We start from the raw sequence: 15,908 nt of genomic DNA on the forward strand, positions 1-15,908 counted from the left end.
GCAGTACCTGCAACAAGCTTCAGAGACTGTTGTAATCATCAAGTTTCCTTTTTATTTTCATATTCTAAAATGCAAAGGACATAACAGGATTTGAGAATAAATCCCAGGTTGAGTGCACAAAAATGTTTCCACTGCAAGCGATTATTTACAAAAATGAAAATTAACATACCCTGTCTATATGTATTTCAACAGGTACCAATATTCAGTGTGGACCTTGCACACTTACTTAGACAAATGAGTAGGATGTATACATGACAGTTGAATTCACTTTTCATCATGTTTCTGAACTTAGTATAACTAAAGGTAACAACAATTCAACAAACTTCAAGTTTTGTGAACCATTCTTATACACAGTGTTTTTAAAGTTCACTATTAGTGCATTAAGGACCACTGTATTCTTTATCCTTATCTTAAATTGGATATACTCTTTTTGAGGGGAATTGTGATCTCTGAAAATAGGCTCTGTTAAACATTAACAGGTAACATTGAACACAAAACCACAGAAAACCCACCTTATCACTCAGTTAACATTGCTACCAATGTATACCAATGGCTAGCAATAAATAATAATCATTTGATTGTACCATCCTTAAATAATCATATCAGTTTTTAGTGCTGTTTTTACAAAGATCAGAATAGATTTTGAATGTAAAAATTGTTCTCGCTTGCAGCTTGAAGGGAGAAGGATTCCTTTGCCACATGTACAGTATGGCAACGATATCTAACAAGCAGATCAACTGTTAGTATGTCTCTGCTTTACAATATACTGTACACAGAATCATGATTTTGGTTGTATAAAGATGAGCATACCCACTGGGCAAGTTGTTTCCATGTCATTTCAACCCCAAAAATCAATGTGATGACTTTGAATTAACGTGGAAAACGAATTAGATTAGCAAAAAGTCATCAACGTAAGTTTATTTCGTACTTTTTTAACCCTAAATCCAATGACATTGTGAAATTTTGTGTTGATTTCACGTTGAATTAAAGTTAGTTGACAACTCAACCAAATGTAAATTAAAACCAGACGTTGAACTGACCGCTGTGCCCAGTGGGTATTAACCAGAGTTCCGTTTCAGTGTGATTTGGTTGACAGACAGTTTCCAGTGACAATTATTTTTAACAGCACTGCATTCTGTTTTTGATTGATGTCTCCTACTAATAACAAGATACAAATGGATTTTTGAAAGCTATAACAATTCAGTTCAACACTATGCGTGCTAGTTATATCAAGATAAGCCAAAAACACTTACTATCGATTAAAGAAAAATCTGATATGAAATGTGTCCATTGTCTGGAAGAAGTTCAACACAGATGGGGTTTTAAATACAGGAAATACATGATAACTTACTTTTTCAAACCTTCAGTAGGCAATAATAACGAAAGTGCTCTTTTGTCAAACCAGTAAAAAAATAATTTATACACATCCCATCGGCTGATTGGAGTACTTCATCACAAAATTTGTTAACAACTGTTCGTTTATCGATGGTCCTTTCCACCATCACTCCATCTCCCCATTCTCTTCCTCACCTACTTCTCCTGCTACTCTGTCGTACCTAGTGATGTGTTATTTGTTGAAGGGCAGACAGGCAGGCAATGTGACAGTGGAGCAGGATGGGCCTGCTAAGGGCTCTGCCACCTCTCCCTCCAGCTCTGTCCAGGTCCCCTTCTCTGGGCTAAAGCAGATGGTGGAAGACTTGTAGGCTCCCTGCAATACAGCAGTTGAGACATCGTTATTATATTAATTCATACATGGGCATGTGTCTATGAGGGAAATTTTTTAAAGGTTTTTCAAAGGTGTTTCAAGGTCATTTAAAGGTATTTCACGGTGTCCCTCCTATGGTCGTCTCTATCAGGACTGAAACTAATCAAGCCACCAGGTTGTTGGTATTCCTAAACCCATACTGTAGGCCTACATACCCTAAGCTATTGTGCTTTTAAAACAAGTAAACACAACTTCATACTCACACACAATCATACATACTGCATAGCAATTCAACTAAACCTAGGATAAGCGTTAACGTAGGATAAAGATAGTGAAATTAGCCTTTACCATGCTCCAGCTGTATCCTCCCACTAGGAAGATGCTGTTGTCCAGGATGCAACAGCCGGGGCCACTGCGTCCCTCCAGGATTGGCGTCTGGAGGATGTTCCACTGGTCCGCTTTGGGGTCATAACACTCCACCAGCATCACATCCAGGTGAGAGAAACCTGAGCACAGCAGAAAGGAAACACGATGAGAAACCCCCATTGTGATTTTCCACACTGCAATATTCCTAGAATAATGCTCAACTGAGGACAAGCTAGAGGGCTCATATGGCTTTATGGGTCAAGCTATTGAATCGAACTGAGCATTAGTGGACAGCATCCCTGAGAATATAGAGAATATACTAGTATTCAGAGGATCCATCTTCTACTCCACATTCATTCATTGGCTATGTGCAGAAAACAGAGTAGCTGATACATGCCAGTCTTTACCTTTCAGATGGTTGCCCCCAATAGTGTAGAGGCGGTCATTCATCCCAGCCAGGGCATGAATAGCTCTCTTTGTGTTCATATCCTGTTTCCTGGCCCACACATCCATGATGGGGTCGTAGCAATACAGCCAGGAAACGTATTCTCCATTATGGACTCCTCCTATAGTGGTATAGCAGACACCGACATAAAGACGTTATTATTAGCTATGAACGGACACATCAGGATCAATTGACCCATCACTCTGCTTACCTCCCCTATATCTGTCTGTTCCCCGCTTCAGCATTGATTGTCGTATGTCGTTGTGTTCCCCGGTTCTGACACTGTTCCTGTCCTGTTCCATGTCTGTGCTATATTAAATGTTCACTCTCCGTACCTGCCTCTCATCTCCAGCGTTGGTTCTTACACATCCTGACTAAGTGTGCAGGGAAATCAACGAGTCTGTGTATGCATTGATAGGTGATATTTAGCAGTCCTGCACTAATCACAATACTCCAGAACAATAGTTTTTTTCTGTTCATTTTAGTCATTTTTCAGCTTTGCATTTTCAACATGAACTTATTTCCATTGATATGATCCGTGAGGTCTCCCTTGTAAAATAGGTCTTTTGACCTCAATGGGACAACCTATTAAAATGAAGGTTAAATAAAATGAGTGAGGTCTGACCTGAGATGTATATTTTCCCATTGTGCACTGCTCCGGCGTGTGCGGCTAGGGGCTGGGGCAGGGAGGACACGTAGTTCCACTCGTTAGTCTCCAGGTTGTAGGATTCCACGCTGGAGAGGTAGCCCGACTCGTTCCTCCCACCAATCACATACAGGTGCTTATCCAGGCAGCAGGCAAAGAAACTGGCTCTCCTGAGGAGGGTGTGTCAACCAGACAACATCATTAAAACAACCAGGACAGTGTGTGTGTGTGTGTGTGTGTGTGTGTGTGTGTGTGTGTGTGTGTGAGTGTGTGAGTGTGTGCGTGTGTGCGTGTGTGCGTGTGTGTGTGTGTGTGTGTGTGTGTGTGTGTGTGTGTGCGTGTGTGTGTGTGTGTGGAAGCCTGGTGGACAAAGTTACAACTCAGTTATAACCTCTGTATGTAAAAAAATAAACAAAGATGTTTTATTGTCACATACACAGGATAGGTGCTGTGAAATGTGATGTTTTACAGTGTCAGCCATAGTAGTAAGGCGCCCCTGGAGCAAATTAGGGTTAAGTGCCTTGCTCAAGGGCACATCGGTAGATTTCTCACCTTGTCGGCTCGGGTATTAGAACCAGCAACCTTTAGTTACTGACCCTAACTGCTCTAACCACTAAGCTATTTGTATGGAATGGTTAGAACATTCAGACCCTGCAATAATTCAGTGTTAATAATCAGTACAATAATTCCCACATTTATTTTTATTGCATTATTTTGTCAATTTTGTTTGCATTGACTTACCTTTCCTGCATAGGCGGAAGTTGTATCCAACTGTTGAATCGTGGATCATACCGGCTGACATGATTAGTGCTGTGCTTTCCTGCAAAATACATGTCAGAATCAAGATCCATAAACAGTTAATATGGCCACTCCTATCCTTTCTAAAAATGTTGAGAATTATGAATATAAATACTATATATACATGGATACTTGTTTTGTATTAGTATAAGTATTGGTATTAGTAGTAGTATCAGTAGTGATGTTACCATTGGGGTTCCACTGGTCCTCTCCACCCAGCAGTAGTATGAAGTTCTCCACCTCCACCACACAGTGATGGGCACTGTTGTAAGGCATTACTGGGAGATACAAGTCAACAGTGGAGGATGTCAGAAACTGGCTGAGGCAGGACACAGAATGGTGGTGTCATGGTTCCACCTGTCACCAGAGGGCGGCAGAGACCGCCTTAGAGAATATAATGACACAGGTGTTTTTGTTACTAATTATTATTTACTTTTAGAGAGGTATGTTTTCTGTCACCCTTTGCAGAAACTTTATTTGTTTTCTGTGTGCGTTGTCTCCTGAGTGAGTTCGACTCTTAGTGTTGGTTGTTTTCCCAGTTTTACTTTGTACCTTCTGTTGAACGTTTTCCTAAAGCACTGGTTCCTTGTCTGGTTCTCTTCTCTGCTCCTGGGTTCTACCTCACCATGTCACAACTTGACATCCAGTAAAAACTCTATACTGTGTGTGAAAAGAGCAGTAACTTGTACTCCAAACAAAGGTACAACTCTAGCACAAAATCAACCAAAAGAATCAAAACAATTCCTTTTAATCCAGTATTCAGACAATTGGTGTTGTTTCACATTCGACAACACACTGCATGAAGGCCAAACGCTCCCAACCACCTGGTGGTGGTGAAGTCTCCCTGCCTGTTTACTGTGTGAATGTCTAGGTGAACCTCCTTATCCCTCTCCCTCTCTCCACTCCATCTCCCCTGCTAAAGTGACCCCCGTTGAGATGGAGAGAAACGGTCTTAGGTGACAGTCATAATGAACATGATCATGTTCACTCAATAAATCTAGAGGCCCGCACCGTGAGTGGGCTTTTGAGCGTAAATCAGTGGCATGGTAAAGCCCACCTGTCTGTCTCCATCCGTCATTTCCACCGTCACCTCCCCGCTAGTCTGATGGATTGCAGTTGCTGTAAAATTAGACAGCCTTGAATCTCATTTCTTTCCGATTGGCCTCTCCTCTCCTCAGCTCTGAAATCTCAAAAGCTGTGGCTGGCTGACATGCAGGGGTCTTCCTCTCATAGAGGGGAGTCTATCTCAGACAGATACTGACTTACACAGCTTTATCTTCAATAAGGGTGTGTGACATGCAGAGGTCTTCCATTGAAGGTGGAGAGCCTCAGATACGGTAGATAGGAGGACTAACAGCTTTATCTTGAGGGAAGGGGATTCTACTCCCTGACTTCAGTGTAACACACTGGCAAGCGGTGTAGGTGGTAGATTTCCTATACATGCCTTAATGTTATCATTTAGTAGATGTTAAGAGATTTGAACGAGTGGTTATTTTTGTTGTGTTGTGATTTCTGCTCTTAGTAAACAACATCTGATACTGTAAAAAACATTGCACTCCACTGAGGGTAAATCAGATGGTATTGAGGGTAAATAGACTCAGAACGATGGATTTACTGTCCATAACTTATGTTCAAGTTTGCTAATTTATTCGTTTTACTCCTATTCTGATAGTATTGTACATTACAGCCTGAAAAGAAATAAGATCTATCTCTGAATCAGGGATCATGATGTTCATAGATGTTGATATCAAAATACATTTAAATTGTTCCATATTTACCACTGGAGCCTAAACTGTAAAACCACTATGTCGCAGAAACCCAATCCCTTAGAATTGGCCTTGCCTTGGCTTTACAGTAAGCTCTCAGGTTCACTAGAGGGAGTCAGACACCTCAGCATAGAAACACACTTGGTTGGGGTCGACTGAATGACTCCACGGCAACTGCACCAATCAAAGCTGCGTTACTACAGCCATCTAACATCGTTAGTGTTGCATCCCACCACATTGCATTCTTTTGTTCAGTACTGTGCTTAGATCAAGATGAATTTTTGAAGCCATGAGGTGTTAATGCCAGGTTGGCTCAGGTACTGGAGAATCAGGCAGCGGTGGACAGAGTCACTACTTTAACTGAGCCAATGTCTTTGTCTTCCTTCCCTTCCCTGCTTCTTCACGGTGCGATAGGTACACTAGATGGCAAGCAAGAGTTCCTCTAGTTTCTAGAACAGACGAGCTGCAGTGATCTGACGCGACAAGAGGGATCAGACTCTCCCTAAATTGTGTTGATAAATGTCTTAATCAAACGCTATCCCTCTCAGGCTTCGCCTCATTGAAAAGTTATGATTGAATGTTAATCATCCTCTATTCCACATCCATTGTGTAGCAGCTACATCAGGTGGTCATCGATGTGTTACGTTAAGGGGATGATTTTGCAGTTTTGTCCTTCCACACAGACACGGACCATTTGAGTGTTAACTTTTAGTTTTGAATAATGGAAATCCCCATTGACCTTTTGGTTGTTACACTTTATACCAATGAGCTTTAATGAGAAAAATGTCAATACTGAAATATCAATGAGGCTGAAAGTCATTGTGTATGCATGCCTGTTCTGGTAACATGGCTGACAAAATCAAGAGGAAATGTTAAAATACCATTAATGTAACACTAATGATAACAGAGCAGAAATGTAGCTTGTTGAGTGTTGACAGACAGCAGACAGGTGCATAGTATTTGGAACCACTGCTACAATTCTGTCTAGCTACAGATGGTATGTGTTGAAATGGTATCATGGTACATGACACTGGCAATATCAGACCAGGACCAGAAATAACTATGGGCATGTGTGAGACAAGTGTTGTTAGTGTGTTGAATGGGAGTGATTGAGAGCAGTTCTGACAAATGGACAATAAAGTTGTATTGTATTGGGAGAATAGAGTGTACGGGGTCTAGGAGATGACAGCAGGGAGGTAGACCAGTGGTTAATATGTATGAATGGAGCGACATTAGTGAGAGATGCTCCCTGCCAGGCCAGAGGACAACAACTCAATATGGACACAGATGATGATGCAAAGGACAGATAAGGTTTTCCATTAGCACTTGTTTGACCTTTGGAATTTGGCAAGAATATAGTGGTGTCTCTCAAAAGGTCAACATAGACAGGTGGGAGAGAGAGCATAGGACACTATATCTTGAGGCAAGTAGTGTAATAGAAAGCTTGTTCTTTGTATTTGCAGAAGCATTACAGATGTAGGATCTTAACCCTTTACACTCATGGGAATTGGCCTATATGGATAGGGCTAAGTTGAAATGTTTCTTACAGAAGAAATATGAAAATGTATAACTATGGTAGCAATTGAAAGGGAACAGTTTGCAGATTAGAAGTTAGAAAACAACCCGGCACAAGACTAAATCCAAACATTAGACTGTTGATTTTATGTGCCTTTTACATTTACTGTACTTTTACATTTACTGTACTTTTACATTTACTGTACTTTTACATTTACTGTACTTTTCGCCGCATTTGATCATAACGAAAACTGAAACTACTCTGGTTACATTCAGTAACATGATAAGACTATTCCTGGAAAATGTGGGGTAGGTGCAACATAAGACACAAAAATGACAAGTTTTTTTGTTGTTATCTCCAAGTGGACACACACCTCTCCAAAGTGTTCACAGTTCCTAAGACATTTCAATGCACTTTTATTACTCAAAGAACAGTCTTCAACTAAAAGGTACTTTTTGACCTCTCCTAGCTGTGCCGTTGAGGAACTACAACAAGCACACTTGTAGTTGTTTCCTTTGGAACACAACCCTGCATCCCTGCCATCACACAATTACTGTTGTTGTTTACGCAATCCAAAAAACAGTTCATTATAAATCGCTATCTGGGTCAGGTGGGCATCATTTGAAAGCCTGTTCTATTGCCAACATGACTAGCTAATTTATAAAATACGATCTTACAGTGTTAGGCTTCCACAAGGCATTTCAGAGAAACATAATGTCATTTTGGTGCACATAGAAAGGAGTCGTGTGCATTCAGGTGTGTGTGGCCCGACACATTTTCTTCACAATAAACAAAAATAGGCTCATTCTGTTCAGAACAACCCAGGGTATGACATCATAACTGTACATCGAACATAATGATCATAAACGTTGACACTGTATATGACAAGTGCACATTTGGACTCACAGGTGTTTGGCTTGCATGTGTGACATCAAAGCAGTATTTATTATATTCCTCAACGTATCATCTTTCTAAATACATTGAGTCCTCTTAATGTACAGCATTTCTCACTCAGACATCAAATAATGTGCAAAAGTTGCCCAATGGGGGCATCTTGTTGTCGCGCAAGGTGCTCAAGTTCAGAATGGCTGTCAGTCAAAACTCATACAGTGCTGTGAAGCACAGGGACAGAGCTCTGACATCATGTGTAGTATGTTACTGTACAGCCGCTGCGTTCCAATTTAGCCGTTTTATCAGTGCCCAAATCTGCCATTTTCAGTCTGTATACGGGTATGAGTGTAAAGGGTTACTATGTTGACTATTTTGTTGCACATCAGGAAATGCAAACTTGCAGTGTATTCAAGATTTAAAAAGACTTCTAAAGTTCCTAATTTCCACTTCCCTAATGAAACGTGTCAACCCCTACAAAAAAGGCCATTCATTATTATCCACATAATAATTCACATTTCCTGTTGCTGCAGGATTATTTTCAAGCTGTAGCAAACTGGTTCAAATTAAGATCCTACATCTGTAAGTTATTGGGCAAAGAATACCCACAAAATGTGCTTTTAGCTTTGCAAGGTTTTTCAAGTTGTCGATGCATGTCCAAATACCAAAATGGTTTTATTAACTTGGAGGGATGTTTATTTTCTCTATATCTCTCAACTATCTATCTGGCATACTCAATATTCAATAATAATATATTGTATCTTAATATATTGGACAGTAACATGTCATTCTATCTGGACAGTAACATGTCATTCTATAATGTTACATCTACACGCCACTATGTCATTAGATGACTATAAATCTGGCCATGCGTCTTTGCCAGGAGATTTCAGCAAAAACAAGGGAAACTCCATGCCATGGTGGTGTGCCTGTAAAGTCACACTCTGATTAAAAACCTACTAAAGGTGCTAGTAATACACCATTACCTCTAGGAATTTGAGGAACTTCTTCCTTCTTCCCTCATTTTACCAGAAAATGTACTTGTGCTAAAGGCAAAGCCTCGTAACATTAAACTTGAAATAAACCAACCCTTGAAATCCTATTGTTGATTCGTAGGTTGAAATCTGGCTAAAATGAGACATAAACTGTGTATGACTTTTTGTGAAATCATCCCAAAATAATCGATTGATGTTCAACATCAGCATGTTGAAAAAGATCAAATATGACGTTGATAGAACGTTGATTCATTTGATGCTTATAACAGAAGAAGCTTCATGTAAAAGAAGGGGCTACTACTCACTAGTCAGGATCTTCCATGTCTTCTTCTCGTCATCATAGTACTGGACCAGATTACTGGGGAGTCGATCAGGTCCAGGAGGCAAGCCACCCACCAGCAACAGCATCCTCTTATTGGAACGAATCCTGGAGTAAAGTGGGTGTGGAGGGGTTTGGGTTTGGATGGGGTTGGGGTGGAGGGGGGTTGAGGTGTGGGGATAAGAGGTAGGAAACACAAAGATTACATAACTGATATAGATTAAATAAAACAACCACCAACATCAAACAAAAATACAAGCTTTTTCATTATAGTACCAAGCCAACTGCAACTGATCACTACAACTTCATTGTGTTGGAAGTCATCGAACTGTAGCATATCCTATATGAAAGATTCAGATAACAAAATAATGTTCCCCATCATGTAGACACTTCCTTATTGGCCAACACTATATGAGCTATGTAGATCAAAGTAGTAACATCTTAACAACATTGTGTATTAACCTGAACACTGTATCTATTTAATAACATGGTAATAACAGAGTAACTAGACTTTGTAACATCACAACTGTTTGTCTCTGAATTGATGTGAAAGAACGAACCTGCTTGCTTTTCATATGCTTTCTGTCCAACGGGGTTTAACACCCTAAAGATATCTGTTCAATTAGGTGTGAAGTCATCAGAACTTTTCTACAGGGTGACATACAGTGACGCAAGTATGACTGGGCAATATACAGTAGAGTAGATCAATATTGCTATTCCATTGGTCAAGACTCTCCATGTGGCAGTTCTGAACCAATTGTTCAACATAATTCTTGAGTTCTGGGGGTTTGTTTGTGAAGTAGCCGAGCCACAAACTTTACTGTACATTGAGTCCAGTCATCTTGTTATGAATGAAGTTCAATGCAATTAAATAACTAACCACAAAGTAACAGTCGTTTAAACAACATGGCCATTAATTCCAGACGTTTGTATTGTTCTTTTTTATGACTAAATGACCAACGTCTAAGTGGATAATAATGGCCCACTCATGTGTTTTTGGGGTTATTCTTATATGCAAATGACCACTGGACATAGATAATGCTGATTAATTGAGGGGAGAGAAACAGTGGCATGTGATATTAATATGACAAGTTTAGATCCTAGATCTGTGCTCCATTTGGACCCATGTATGGACATCTCACTAAGGAGTCTCTACTAGGCATGGCAACATGCTACAGGACATGCAGGTCCTCTCCATTGCTCATGACTTTTTCTTTGATTTCCATTAAATAGGGAAACAGTGCTCCATAAAGATATTGTGAGAAATAAATAAGGAAATTAACCATGCCATAAATTACTCTGGTAAATACATTATACACCACAAGTGCAAGATAATTGTTTATTTCTATTTTCTCCAATACTGTGAGATTAGTTTTCCAATCATAAAGCCTACTGTTTCTGAATTAAGAAGATAATGTTCAACAAATGTAAAAGTCAAAATTGCTCCATAATATTTCAGACTTATAATACAAACTCGGATGTTTCAAGAGGTTTTTAACTAAGGTGTTTGCTGTAAACAACAGCAGCTTCAAGCACCACCAATCAATCATCTTCCTGGCAACTCCTGTCCATTAACTGTCTCGGAAAATGCTGATCATGACGAACACACCATGACAAGCCATGGTTGTACTGTAGGTAAGGCAGACAAAGCAGCCATTCTCGGTATGGATCACCCAGACCTACAACTCTATAATCCATGAATTGTTTCCTTGCTCTTGTCAAGCTATTAAAAAATATTTAGGTTATGTATTTATAGGTTATATCTACCCAGGTAATGTCAATAGCAGTTTTCATGTGCTCTTATGTAATACGTTTTACAAGTGTGTCTATGTTTAATTATAAATGACCTATATATTTTTGGGAATAATGTGATAACTCGTATTTTGGAAGAAATGCCTGAATGTGCTTCCCATTGACTAAAGTTATGTTTCTCCATCTTTTCAGCACTTCATTTTTTTTACAGAGAGTTAACACATTTATAGTGTGAGATGGTATGGAAAATAAGGTAGATTAGACCATTCTAAAGAATCCTCACTAACCCTAACCTTATCCAAGTGTACAAGGTAGTATCTTTACTAACCTTGTGTGTGTGTTTGTGTTTTTGTGTGTGTGTGTGGGTGTGTGTGTGGGTGGGTGTATGTGTGGGTGTGTGTGTGGGTGTATGTGTGTGTGTGTGTGTGTGTGTGTGTGTGTGTGTGTGTGTGTGTGTATGTGTATGCATGCGTGTGCATGCGTGCGTGTGTGCGTGTACATCCTCACTTGCTGGCTGTGGTCTGCCTGCAGTGCTGTCTGAAGGGCATCAGGTGGTAGTTCATGGCGTCCATCAGCAGCTTCTGGCACACCGGGTCACTCCTCATGAAGTCAACCGACTGCACCCTCTCCACCAGCTCTGGGGCCGGGATGAGGGCGAAGCGCAGCCTCTTCATCAAGTCCGGGGCGTAGTGCATGCGAGTCTCCCGGTCATGCTCCAGCCACAGCACAGACATCTGGAAGAGGGCCAGCTCTGACTCCACCGGGGGCGGCAGAGCGTCCAGCATGGCGCACATCTCCTCAAAGTTCAGCAGCAGCACATCCTCCACCAGGTACTTGTTGGCCAGCTTCTTGGTCTCGTCCAAGCCGTGCAGTGCTGCGATCTTGCAGATCTGCTTGTAGTTCTGTACAGAGATCTGGTCGTTGAGGAACTGCACGCTGAGCTTGGTGATCTGGGGGACATTAAGGATCTTGCTGACCGAGAGCACCTCTTCCACAGTGTCCAGGGAGAGCGTGACGTTGGCAGTGTACAGGTACTCCAGCACTAGCCGTAGTCCGATGGAGGAGCAGCCTTGGAGGACCAGGTTGTTGATGGACCGGGTGCTTGCCATCAGCTTGTCATCAGGGGAGGAAGATGGGGTACCACTGCTCCCCTGGTCCTTGTTGTTGTTGGTCCCCTCGTTGTTGAGCATATGACTGCTGGAAAAGAGACACCTGAAATACTGAGAGCAGGACGCCAGCACTGCTTTGTGGCAGTGGAACTGCTGTCCTTGGGCAGTGAGAGTCACATCACAGAAAAGCTGTTTCCTCCATAGCAGGTTGAGCCCATGCAGCAGGGTGTCACTGTGTGTAGGGTCAAAGGTGGATGTTCTGTCACCCGATCTGGACATGACTTCGCCTAGGCAACAAATACACCATGCAAGCCATTTAGCCTACATCTAGCCCATTTATCTATGAACAAAATAACATGATACCATCATTACAGTCAGGAGGGAATTGTCTCTAATACCTTCACGTTATACCGATCATAATGGTTAGTTAAATGAATATGCATCCGATCGAACCGGTAAACCATCATGCTGCTCCCGCCGATACTATTCTGCAATGAACAATATAGTTCGGTCCGGTAGGCTACCATTTCAACTTTGGCTCATGTCGGAAGACAAGAGAAAATAAAAACGTATTGTCCCAAGAATGTGCCATTCAATTGCTATTTGCATTCTTTCAAGACAAGATCATTTCAATTGACGCTGCGGTTTGACGCGCATTGTCAAAACAAACTATGAGAGGTGATGCTGCAGCGCCTTCTCTTTGATAACGCAATTTAAGTTGTTGGATATGGGAAAAGGCAACCCCTATGCAAAGATAATATGCAGCATTCAGCTAACACTTATCGTTCTCCTCTTATCTTGCTGCACTCTCACAATGATCAAATTTACACATCCACAAATGCACGCACGGAGTGATACAAAAGCAATTAGTTTGTCCCTCACACAGCCGACATCACTGTGCTCAGTGCGGAAGCTTTTTCCCCTTTTACCTGACTATTCAGACATGAGTATCGGATATTATTTATTCAGCGCAGCAATCTAACAATATAAATGAAACATGCACATGTGTATGTAGTTAAACAACGCTAAAAATGCATTTACTACATGAAAAATGTTTGTAAACTTGATATAAGCGTCCTGTACTACCTTGTTTCGTAGTCGCCACATTCTCTAAAGCGCCTGTCACAACTAAATGATGTGAGCAGCTTGCTTCAGATCAAGCCAAACTTACCTGATTACGAGCTTGTAAAAAGCTTCAGGTTCCCAATAATCTCACTTGATTTTTCTTTGTTCTCCTTTTTCTTTAGATATGTTCCTTTCCTTTAAAAGTCTATGGTCGGTACCACAAAATAATTATTGATTCTCACTCATAAAGTCACTATTTCAGGTTATTTGTTGGCGTTGATCATTTGTTCTTCTGAATTAACAAGAAGTGTGTGAGTGTGTGAGAGGGAGCTGTGCTTTCTGCAAGAGAAGAAGAAGAAGAAATATACGTGTGACAAATTATGCTACCAAGAAACAACACATCATTATCCTTGGGCCTGGGGCTCAGTGAGTCGTAACGAGAGTAATAGGAAATCCACGGTTGGGGAGAGAAACGGTCGTGCATGGCCAGTGGAGAGAGACCATGCAGGGGTATGGATGCTGGAGAGACTCGCAAAATTATGGCTCAAGGCTATTGTAAAAACTGTCGAGCGTAAATGACTGCGATTTCAAACATCTATGGAAGAAAGAAAAGAGAAAGGGGGAGAAAAACCGAGTCTTCCCTCGCTGTTATAGAGAGAACCGTCAAGTTTTAGTGCGCATTGCTAATTAGTCAATTTCTCTCTGCCTTCACAGCCCGACGACTTTGCTGCTGAGCTGAAACTGCTAATTTCTGGGACCAGCCTTTTTTTGGCTGTGAACTGGATGGATGAATGAATGGCTTGTCTCGCACAAATGACAAAAAGCCCCTGCCTTAATCTCCATCGCCAAAATAACCTCTCATCTCATTCTGCTCTTGCTAGTCCAACTTTAGTGGATTATATGCCTCACATTTGCACATAGAGTATGATATTACCAATAATAGTTTTAGAATTTTAATTATAAAACATATTTGTATATGTTTGACAAAATTATGTTCTGGGAGCATAAATTCATCCTCATTCCAATAACCAGCCACATTGTATCAAGTTAAATTGCTATGCATATAAACATCCATTATATAGCTATTTTAGTATCTAAAAGCAGAAGTAATCAGATATTTGTAGCTTGATAGAATAGTTATTTTGACATGGACATAGGTCTACTGTAGGCCTACACTATAGAAAGGAAGGAGTGTATTTGTATTTATTATGGATCCCAAAGGCAGCAGCTACTCTTCCTGGGGTCCAGCAAAATTAAGGCAGTTATATACAATTAAAAACATTGCATTACATTTCACAACAGATTTCACAACACATTAAGTGTGTGCCCTCAGGCCACTACTCTACTACCACATATCTGCAACACAAGATCGATGTGTATGTGTGTGTATAGTGCGTATGTTATTGTGTGCGTGTATAGTGCGTATGTTATCGTGTGTGTGTATAGTGCGTATGTTACCGTGTGTGTGTATGCGTGTGTCTGTGCCTGTATGTGTCTCTTCACTGTCCTGTTCCATAAGGTGTATTTGTATCTGTTTTTTAAATCAGATTTTACTGCTTGCATGAGTTACTTGATGTGGAATAGAGTTCCATGTAGTCATGGATATATGTAGTACTGTGAGCCTCCAGTAGTCTGTTCTGGACTTGGGGACTGTGAAGAGACCTCTGGTGGCCTGTCCCTACAAATGAGCCCATACAGGATAGGCCTCACGACCCATTTTGACAGCATTTCTAAATAATTTCACCTTATAGTAGGTGTACAGATGCAGTGTTAACTCTAATAAAGACACACCGCATATCTGATATTTGTTGTCTTGTAACTCATATGATGGTTCCATGAGTCAGACCATGTCTACCAATGTTATCAACATGTTACATATATATACAGTGCATTCAGACACCTACTATTTTTCCACGTTACAGCCCTATTTTTGTTACGTTACAGCCTTATTCTAAAATTGATTAAATTACTTGTTTTCCTCATCAACCTACACACAATACTCCATAATTAGACAATTTTGCAAATGTATTAAAAATAAACAACAGAAATACCTTATTTTCATAAGTATTCAGATCGTTTGCGATGAGACTCAAAATTGAGCTCAGGTGCATCCTGTTTCCATTGATCATCCTTGAGATGTTTCTACAACTTGATTGGAGTCAACCTGTGGTAAATTCAATTGATTGGACATTGTTTGGAAAGGCACACACCTGTCTATGTAAGGTCCTACAGTTGACAGTGCATGTCAGAGCAAAAACCAAGCCATGAGGTCAGAGGAATTGTCTGTTGAGCTCCGAGACATGATTGTGACGAGGCACAGATCTGGGGAAGAGTATCAAAACATTTCTGCAGCATTGAAGGTCCCCAAGAACACAGTGGCCTCCATCATTCTTAAATTGAAGAAGTTTGGAACCACCAAGAGCTGGCTGCCCAGCCAAACTGAGCAATCGGGGAGAAGGGCCTTGGAACCCGATGGTCACTCTGACAGAGTCCAGAGTTCCTCTGTGGAGATGGGAGAAACTTCCAGCACTCCACCGT

The 15,908-nt window shown here is 40.9% G+C and overlaps 1 protein-coding gene across 1 annotated transcript; it reads right to left on the reverse strand.

Moving 5' to 3' along the window:
* Window positions 1–29: 29 nt before the first annotated feature.
* LOC115157165 (kelch-like protein 14) lies at window positions 30–14,068 on the reverse strand. The gene is made up of 9 exons (XM_029705175.1): window positions 13,477–14,068; window positions 11,704–12,592; window positions 9,431–9,552; window positions 4,149–4,238; window positions 3,904–3,982; window positions 3,142–3,332; window positions 2,479–2,637; window positions 2,054–2,211; window positions 30–1,708 (listed from the first exon to the last, which is right to left on the reverse strand). The coding sequence occupies exons 2-9, from the start codon at window positions 12,582–12,584 to the stop codon at window positions 1,568–1,570; spliced, it is 1,821 nt and encodes a 606-aa protein (XP_029561035.1). The 5' UTR covers window positions 12,585–12,592; window positions 13,477–14,068; the 3' UTR covers window positions 30–1,567.
* Between the last annotated feature and the right edge of the window lie 1,840 nt (window positions 14,069–15,908).

This window comes from Salmo trutta, chromosome 21, assembly GCF_901001165.1.
Source record: "Salmo trutta chromosome 21, fSalTru1.1, whole genome shotgun sequence".
NCBI classification, from domain to species: Eukaryota; Metazoa; Chordata; class Actinopteri; order Salmoniformes; family Salmonidae; genus Salmo; species Salmo trutta.

What these genes read in the sequence shown, in the direction of transcription:
- LOC115157165 (XM_029705175.1), bottom strand. Translation starts at nt 12,584, where the DNA reads ATGTCCAGATCGGGTGACAGAACATCCACCTTTGACCCTACACACAGT. An exon ending in TGGGGGCAACCATCTGAAAG is followed by an intron (nt 2,212 to 2,478) that starts GTAAAGACTGGC and finishes TGCTGTGCTCAG; the next exon opens with GTTTCTCTCACCTGGATGTG. An exon ending in GAGGATACAGCTGGAGCATG is followed by an intron (nt 1,709 to 2,053) that starts GTAAAGGCTAAT and finishes GCTGTATTGCAG; the next exon opens with GGAGCCTACAAGTCTTCCAC.